General features: G+C 43.5%; 1 protein-coding gene across 1 annotated transcript in view; it reads right to left on the bottom strand.

Moving 5' to 3' along the window:
* Nucleotides 1-9,614, bottom strand: part of LOC124012291 (CUB and sushi domain-containing protein 2-like) — a 463,539-nt gene that overhangs the window by 184,082 nt on the left and 269,843 nt on the right. Inside the window, exon 31 of the mRNA XM_046325753.1 lies at nucleotides 2,200-2,296. Coding sequence (XP_046181709.1) covers nucleotides 2,200-2,296 — 97 coding nt within the window. The remainder of the gene's footprint in view (nucleotides 1-2,199; nucleotides 2,297-9,614) is intronic.

Genomic DNA, 9,614 nt, shown 5'->3' with positions numbered 1-9,614 from the left:
TACAGTGGTGATAGTATGAGGACAGATGTAGTCTAGTGGTTGCAGGTACTCACACCTAGTGGTTAGAGGCAGGTAGCTAGTGGTTAAGCAACAGATAGGTAGCGTTTATTCATAGTCAGCAAGCTTGTTTCAGTGGTTAGAGCAGTAGTCTAGTGGTTAACAGGTAGCTAGTGGTCAACTGGGGCAGCAGGTAGTCTAGTGGTTAGAGCAGGTAGTCTAGTGGTTAGAGGCAGGTAACCTAGTGGTTAGAGCGGGTAGTCTAGTGGTTAGAGGCAGGTAACCTAGTGGTTAGAGGCAGGTAGTCTAGTGGTTAGAGCAGGTAGTCTAGTGGTTAGAGCAGGTAGTCTAGTGGTTAGAGCAGGTAGCCTAGTGGTTAGAGGCAGGTAGTCTAGTGGTTAGAGCAGGTAGTCTAGTGGTTAGAGCAGGTAGTCTAGTGGTTAGAGCAGGTAGTCTAGTGGTTAGAGCAGGTAGTCTAGTGGTTAGAGGCAGGTAGCCTAGTGGTTAGAGCAGGTAGTCTAGTGGTTAGAGCAGGTAGTCTAGTGGTTAGAGGCAGGTAGTCTAGTGGTTAGAGCAGGTAGTCTAGTGGTTAGAGCAGGTAGTCTAGTGGTTAGAGGCAGGTAGCCTAGTGGTTAGAGCAGGTAGCCTAGTGGTTAGAGCAGGTAGCCTAGTGGTTAGAGGCAGGTAGTCTAGTGGTTAGAGCAGGTAGTCTAGTGGTTAGAGCAGGTAGTCTAGTGGTTAGAGCAGGTAGCCTAGTGGTTAGAGGCAGGTAGTCTAGTGGTTAGAGCGGGTAGTCTAGTGGTTAGAGGCAGGTAACCTAGTGGTTAGAGGCAGGTAGTCTAGTGGTTAGAGGCAGGTAACCTAGTGGTTAGAGGCAGGTAACCTAGTGGTTAGAGGCAGGTAGTCTAGTGGTTAGAGGCAGGTAACCTAGTGGTTAGAGGCAGTAACCTAGTGGTTAGAGCAGGTAGCCTAGTGGTTAGAGCGGGTAGTCTAGTGGTTAGAGGCAGGTAACCTAGTGGTTAGAGGCAGGTAGTCTAGTGGTTAGAGCGGGTAGTCTAGTGGTTAGAGGCAGGTAACCTAGTGGTTAGAGGCAGGTAGTCTAGTGGTTAGAGGCAGGTAGTCTAGTGGTTAGAGGCAGGTAGTCTAGTGGTTAGAGCAGGTAGTCTAGTGGTTGGAGGCAGGTAACCTAGTGGTTAGAGGCAGGTAGCCTAGTGGTTAGAGGCAGGCAGTCTAGTGGTTAGAGCAGGTAGTCTAGTGGTTAGAGCAGGTAGTCTAGTGGTTAGAGGCAGGTAGTCTAGTGGTTAGAGGCAGGTAGTCTAGTGGTTAGAGGCAGGTAGTCTAGTGGTTAGAGCATTGAACTAGTAACCGAAAAGGTTGCTGGATCAAATCCCTGAGCTGACAAGGTACAAATCTGTCATTCTGCCCCTGAACAGGCAGTTAACCCACTGTTCCCAGGCCGTCATTGAAAATAAGAATCTGTTCTTAAGTGACTTGCCTGGTTAAATAAAGGTAAAATAAAACATGATATTTGTCACATCTAATATAACAGCTATAGACTTTACAGTGAAGTGATCACTGAAGCCAGAGGACTGATGGAATCCTTGGCTTCGGTTCATACTTCCTGGTTCTACTACACCCTGGTCACATGGCCTGCTCTGAATCACTCTGATTGGCTTAACACCATGGTGAAGTTTTCTTCATTGTGATTCCTGTGTGTTTCACCACAAAACAATTTAAACCCGGTTCCAAAAAGGAGAAACAAAAGGAAGAGCTCTATAGTATATATTATATGACGAGGTTAAACATTACACAGGATAAACTAATGAGTCACTTGATCTCTAAAATAAATCTCTAAAATAAACCTTTTCAACAGTACGCATTCTAATATACCTGCTTCTCCTCTCTTTGAGCTCGAGTGAGTATTGCTTTTCTCTGTTTCATCTATTGAGCATGAGAGTAACAGGTGGGATACTCACTGGTAACGGAAACGGACAGGCTGTGGTGGTAGTGTTGAGCAACTCATGGGAGTCATGGATATATTTGGTGGTTTTGAAAAAAATACTTTAACCATCCCCATCCCCAGCTAAGTTAAACAGCATGGTGCAAACACTCCACCAACACACATAGAAAGAGAGAGAGAGAAAGAGAAGACATAGAAAGAGAAAAGGAGAAAGAGACAGAAATAGAGAAGGATAGACTCACCTGAGAAGCTCCCCAGCATGGTGTCGCTGTTGTCTCCTCCATCAAACACCTCTAGAGAATCCCAGTTCTGTTCAGTCACAAAACTGATCACCTGGATCTGAGGAGAGGAGAGAGAAAGAGGAGATATGAGAGAGGAGAGTAGAGGAGAGGAGATATGAGAGAGGAGAGTAGAGGAGAGTAGAGGAGAGGAGAGGAGAGGAGAGGAGAGGAGAGGAGAGGAGAGAAGAGGTAGAGGAGAGGAGAGGAGAGGAGAGGAGAGGAGTCTCTCTCCCCCATCCTCCTCTTTACTGTCATCTCTCCTCTCCTCTCGTCTCCTCTTCTCTTTCTCCTAAACCTTAACAAGAGCAGAGCAAAACGCAGAGGTTCAGAGAGAGGGAATATCAAGGGACACAAAGGTCCCAACGTGTCTAAGTTTTATTCCATCCCAAAAATGTTTTGGCTCTATTCTCGCACTTCAGATTCGAAATTATACACAGAACAGAAATATAAATGCAACAGGAAACAATTGCTACGATTTTATTAATTGTAAGTCGCTCTGGATAAGAGCGTCTGCTAAATGACTTAAATGTAAATGTAAATGTAATAGTAGTACCACTATATAGACTGTAAGGAAATCAGTCAATTGAAAAAAAAATGAATCTATGGATTTCTAATGACTTGGAATACAAATATGCATCTGATGGTCACAGATACCTAAACAAAAGTTGGTGGATCAGAAGACCAGTCAGTATGTGAACTCAATTTGCCTCTCTCTCTCTCTCTCTCTCTCTCTCTCTCTCTCTCTCTCTCTCTCTCTCTCTCTCTCTCTCTCTCTCTCTCTCTCACTCTCTCACTCTCTCACTCTCTCACTCTCTCACTCTCTCACTCTCACTCTCTGTGTATTTATTGTTTATTTTTATTTAACCAGGTAGGCTAGTTGAGAACACCTTTATTTAACCAGGTAGGCTAGTTGAGAACACCTTTATTTAACCAGGTAGGCTAGTTGAGAACACCTTTATTTAACCAGGTAGGCTAGTTGAGAACACCTTTATTTAACCAGGTAGGCTAGTTGAGAACACCTTTATTTAACCAGGTAGGCTAGTTGAGAACACCTTTATTTAACCAGGTAGGCTAGTTGAGAACAAGTTCTCATTTACAACTGCGACCTGGCCAAGATAAAGCAAAGCAGTGTGAACAGACAACACAGAGTTACACATGGAGTAAACAATTAACAAGTCAATAACACAGTGGAAAAAAGAGTCTATATACAATGTGTGCAAAAGGCAAGAGGAGGCGAATAATTACAATTTAGAAGATTAAGATCAGATGGTCATGTGCAGGTAGAGATATTGGTGTGCAAAAGAGCAGAAAAGTAAATAAATAAAAACAGTATGGGGATGAGGTATGTGAAAATGGGTGGGCTATTTACCAATAGACTATGTACAGCTGCAGCGATCGGTTAGCTGCTCAGATAGCAGATGTTTGAAGTTGGTGATGGAGATAAAAGTCTCCAACGATTTTTGCAATTCGTTCCAGTCACAGGACAGCAGAGAAATGGAAGGAAAGGCGGCCAAATGAGATGTTGGCTTTAGGGATGATCAGTGAGATACACCTGCTGGAGCGTGTGCTACGGATGGGTGTTGCCATCGTGACCAGAGAACTGAGATAAGGCGGAGCTTTACCTAGCATGGACTTGTAGATGACCTGGAGCCAGTGGGTCTGGCGACGAATATGTAGCGAGGACTAGCCGACTAGAGCATACAAGTCGCAGTGGTGGGTGGTATAAGGTTCTTTAGTAACAAAACGGATGGCACTGTGATAAACTGCATCCAGTTTGCTGAGTAGAGTATTGGAAGCTATTTTGTAGATGACATCACCGAAGTCGAGGATAGGTAGGATAGTCAGTTTTACTAGGGTAAGTTTGGCGGTGTGAGCAAAGGAGGCTTTGTTGTGGAATAGAAAGCCGACTCTAGATTTGATTTTAGATTAGAGATGTTTGATATGAGTCTGGAAGGAGAGTTTAAAGTCTAGCCAGACACCTAGGTACTTATAGATGTCCACATATTCAAGGTCGGAACCATCCAGGGTGGTGATGGTTGAAAAGCATGCATTTAGTTTTACTAGCGTTTAAGAGCAGCTGGAGGCCACGGAAGGAGTGTTGTATGGCATTGAAGCTCGTTTTTTTAGGTTAGATAGAATGGTGTCGTCTGCGTAGAGGTGGATCAGGGAATCGCCCGCAGCAAGAGCAACATCATTGATATATACAGAGAAAAGAGTCTTGAATTGAACCCTGTGGCACCCCCATAGAGACTGCCAGAGGACCGGACAACATGCCCTCCGATTTGACACACTGAACTCTGTCTGCAAAGTAGTTGGTGAACCAGGCGAGGCAGTCATTAGAAAAACCGAGGCTATTGAGTCTGCCAATAAGAATATGGTGATTGACAGAGTCGAAAGCCTTGGACAGGTCGATGAAGACGGCTGAACAGAATTGTCTTTTATTGATGGCGGTTACGATATAGTTTAGTACCTTGAGCGTGGCTGAGGTGCACCCATGACCAGCTCGGAAACCATATTGCATCGAGATGGTCAGTGATCTGTTTGTTGACTAGGCAGTCTGTAACAGTTTGGGTCCAGGGTGTCCCCCTTTGAGAAGGGGGATGACTGCGCAGTGGGGATTCAGGATAATAATAGGGGTTGCGACAATGGCGGCAGATAGTTTCAGAAAGAGAGGGTCCAGATTGTCAAGATCAGCTGATTTGTACGGGTTCAGGTTTTGCAGCTCTTTAAGAACATCTGCTATCTGGATTTTGGTAAAGGAGAGGCTAGGGAGGCTTGGGCGAGTAGCACGGGGGGGGGGGGGGTGCTGTTGGCCGTGGTTGGAGTATCCAGGAGGAAGTCATGGCCAGCCATTGAGAAATGCTTGTTGAGGTTTTCGAATATCATGGATTTATCAGTGGTGACCGTGTTACCTATCCTCAGTGCAGTGGGCAGCTGGGAGGAGGTGCTCTTATTCTCCATGGACTTTCCTCAGTGCAGTGGGCAGCTGGGAGGAGGTGCTCTTGTTCTCCATGGACTTTACAGTGTCCCAGAACTATTTGGAGTTAGAGGTACAGGATGAAAATTTCTGCTTGAAAAAGCTTGCCTTTGCCTTGACTGAGGACAGTAGAGAGCCATGATTCCGTGAAATAGAGTTTACAGTCCCTGATGTCTCTCTGGAAGGAGATCCTCGTCCTGAGCTCGTCTACTTCATTGTCCAGAGACTGAACATTAGCGATAATGTAAGCAATAATAATGTATAATAATAATAATGTAAGCAAGTAATATACTCGGAAGCGATGGATGGTGTGCCTGAGTTGGACTAGAAGTCCTCTTTTCTGCCTCTGGTATAAATTCAAAAGGATCCAATTCGGGAAAGTCAAATGACTTTAACTAACTACCGGGACATATATAGCCTCGTTATTGTCATGTAATTTTCTTGTGTTACTTTTTTATTTATTTTTACTTTAATTTATTTAGTAAATATTTCCTTAACTCTATTTCTTGAACTGCACTGTTGGTTAAAGGCTTGTAAGTCAGCATTTTCACGGTAATGTCCTACACCTGTTGTATTCGGAATATGTGAGAAATACAATGTGATTTGAAAGTGTGCCTAATGTAATTAACTGTGGAGATGCTAAAATCTCTCTCCTCAACCACTTGGCATAAAATCTTCTTCCCCCACAAAACCACTATGTCTATTAGACCGTCTGTACTGCTGTTAAACTGCTGGCTTATCATCAAATGCAAGACATAGGATACTGTACAGAAACAACAAGATATTAAAATCGCCTAGAATTAGAGGAGAGACGAAGGGCCAAGACTGAAACACAGGGAATAGAAACTAATAACAACATGAACAATATAATTCCCTCCCTCTAGTCTGGGGATGAGAGAGGCTTTAGTTGACCCAACACTGCACATACATCCCAAATGACACACTATTCACTACATACTGCACTAATTTTGACCTAAAGGGTAGCAGTGTACTATATAGGGATTAGGGTGCGGTTTTGTCTCTCTCTCTCTCTCTCTCTCTCTCTCTCTCTCTCTCTCTCTCTCTCTCTCTCTCTCTCTCTCTCTCTCTCTCTCTCTCTCTCTCTCTCTCTCTCTCTCTCTCTCTCTCTCTCTCTCTCTCTCTCTCTCTCTCTCTCTCTCTCTCTCTCTCTCTCTCTCTCCTCTCTCTCCTCTCTCTCTCTCTCCTCTCTCTCTGGTGTTAACTGTGGAGAGAGATGGAGGAGAGAGGGAGAGAAAGAGAGGAGGGAGTATGGTCTACCCACACTCAGATTTCCAGAAGCAGCGTCTGTGTGTGTGTGAGGGGAGGGTGTGTGTGTGAGGGGGGGTGTGTGTGGGGGGGGTGTCTGTGAGGGTGGGGGGTGTCTGTGAGGGTGGGGGGGTGTCTGTGAGGGTGTGTGTGTGAGGGTCTGTGTGTGTGTGTGAAACATGTTTACCAAAGCAAGTGTGTGTGTGGGGGGGTGTCTGTGTGGGTGGGGGGGGGTGTGTGAGGGTCTGTGTGTGTGTGTGTGTGTGGGAGGGTGTGTGTGTGTGAAACATGTTTACCAAAGCAAGTGAAACAGACAAACAAATAGTGAAATAGTGAAATGACCGATAACAGTAAATATTACACAAAAGAATAAAGACGTTTATTATTATTTCAATATAATACATCTTGCTTCACTGAGTCTGTACATAGTCAAAGCTTTCCTTAAGTTTGGGTCAGTCACAGTGGTCAGGTATTCTGCCGCTGTGTACTCTCTGTGTAGGGCCAAATAGCATTATAGTTTGCTCTGTTTTTTTGTTAATTCTTTCCAATGTGTCAAGTAATTATCTTTTTGTTTTCTCATGATTTGGTTGGGTCTAATTGTGCTGCTGTCCTGGGGCTCTGTAGGGTGTGTTTGTGTTTGTGAACAGAGCCCCAGGACCAGCTTGCTTAGGGGACTCTTCTCCAGGCTCATCTCTCTGTAGGTGATGACTTTGTTGTGGAAGGTTTGGGAATCACTTCCTTTTAGGTGGTTGTAGAATTTAACGGCTCTTTTCTGATTTTTATTAATTTTATATACCTTGCGGGTATCGGTTTAATTCTGCTCTGCATTATTTGATGATTTACTTTGGACACGGAGGATGTTTTTGAAGAATTCTGCATGGAATCTCAATTTCACAACCATGAAGGGCAATGGGTTCTACAACTGGGTTCTACAACTGGGTTCTACAACTGGGTTCTACAACTGATTCAAATATTTTTAACCAGAACTTAACTGGTTGGGGTGTCTAATTTTAATTTAATATTAATTTATTAATATAACCTTTGGATGGCATTGTCAGCTTATTCACAGATTCACAAATTTGTGGAAGTTACCTGATGAAGTTACCTGATGAAGTTACCCGATGAAGTTGATGAAGTTACCCGATGAAGTTACCCGATGAAGTTACCCGATGAAGTTACCCGATGAAGTTACCCGATGAAGTTACCCGATGAAGTTACCCGATGAAGTTACCCGATGAAGTTACCCGATGAAGTTACCCGATGAAGTTACCCGATGAAGTTACCCGATGAAGTTACCCGATGAAGTTACCCGATGAAGTTGAATGAAGTACCCGATGAAGTTACCCGATGAAGTTACCCGATGAAGTTACCCGATGAAGTTACCCGATGAAGTTACCCGATGAAGTTACCCGATGAAGATGAAGTTACCCGATGAAGTTACCCGATGAAGTTACCCGATGATGAAGTTACCCGATGAAGTTACCCGATGAAGTTACCCGATGAAGTTACCCGATGAAGTTACCCGATGAAGTTACCCGATGAAGTTACCCGATGAAGTTACCCGATGAAGTTACCCGATGAGTTACCGATGAGAAGTTACCCGATGAAGTTACCTGATGAAGTTACCTGATGAAGTTACCTGATGAAGTTACCTGATGAAGTTACCCGATGAAGTTACCCGATGAAGTTACCCGATGAAGTTACCCGATGAAGTTACCCGATGAAGTTACCCGATGAAGTTACCCGATGAAGTTACCCGATGAAGTTACCCGATGAAGTTACCCGATGAAGTTACCCGATGAAGTTACCCGATGAAGTTACCCGATGAAGTTACCTGATGAAGTTACCCGATGAAGTTACCCGATGAAGTTACCTGATGAAGTTACCTGATGAAGTTACCTGATGAAGTTACCTGATGAAGTTACCTGATGAAGTTACCTGATGAAGTTACCTGATGAAGTTACCTGATGAAGTTACCTGATGAAGTTACCCGATGAAGTTACCTGATGAAGTTACCTGATGAAGTTACCTGATGAAGTTACCTGATGAAGTTACCTGATGAAGTTACCTGATGAAGTTACCTGATGAAGTTACCTGATGAAGTTACCTGCGGTGCTGATGTTTAGGTATTTAACATTTTTTGTCTTATTGTTATTTTTTTCTCTTGGGCAAAAGTGTCGAGATGGAACCTGTATTTTTGGTTCTGGCAACTGGGTCCTGGTCTGACAGATTTTGTGCAGAAGATCTAGGTTCAGATTCTAGCCAAGCTGGGCGCTGCAGACTGTCCAGTGCCCTTGCCAATTCGTTGATACATATGTTGAAGAAGGTGGAGCTTAAGCTGTATCCCCATCTCAACCAATGGCCCTGTGGAATTCGTTCAATATTTTTGGCCAATTTTAAGATGTACATGGATTTTATAATGTATGTTTTTCCCACAAAAACTTTCCATCATTTTGTATTACAGAACCTCAAGCCAAATTCAGGCAAAAGCTTTTTTGAAGTTAAAACGTCTTTGGGATTGGGGGGCTTTTGACGTCCGGATGAAAAGGGCCCAAAGTAAACTGTCTGCTACTCAGGCCCAGAAGCTAGGATAGAAAACACTCTAACGTTTCTAAAACTGTTAAAATAATGTGAGTATAACAGAACTGAAATGGCAGGCGAAACCCCGAGGACAAACCACAATGTTTTTTTTCATCCTACCACCGATTTCAATGGCTGCCACTTTTATAATAGGGTGAAATCATGCCTGATTGCTAGGTCCTCCACTAACAGTCAATACTGGTACTGTATACACACAGTGCATTCGGAAAGTATTCAGACCCCTTGACTTTTTCCACATTTTGTTACGTTACAGCATTATTCTAAAAAAATATATATTTTTTTTATCACATCAATCTACACACAAAACTCCATAATGACAACTCAAAACAGGTTTTTAAAAATGTTTGCAAATGTATATATACAAAAAACTGAAATATTAAAGTATTCAGACCCTTTACTCAGTACTTTGCTGAAGCACATTTGGCAGCGATTACAGCCTTGAGTCTTCTAGGTATGACGCTACAAGCTTGGCACAGCTGTATTTGGGGAGTTTCTCTCATTCTTCTCTGTAGATCTTCTCAAGCTCTGTCAG

This window comes from Oncorhynchus gorbuscha, linkage group LG24 (assembly GCF_021184085.1).
Source record: "Oncorhynchus gorbuscha isolate QuinsamMale2020 ecotype Even-year linkage group LG24, OgorEven_v1.0, whole genome shotgun sequence".
Classification (NCBI taxonomy): Eukaryota; Metazoa; Chordata; class Actinopteri; order Salmoniformes; family Salmonidae; genus Oncorhynchus; species Oncorhynchus gorbuscha.
Note: the sequence above shows the minus strand (reverse complement) of the source record. Positions and strands in the feature narration are given on the sequence as shown.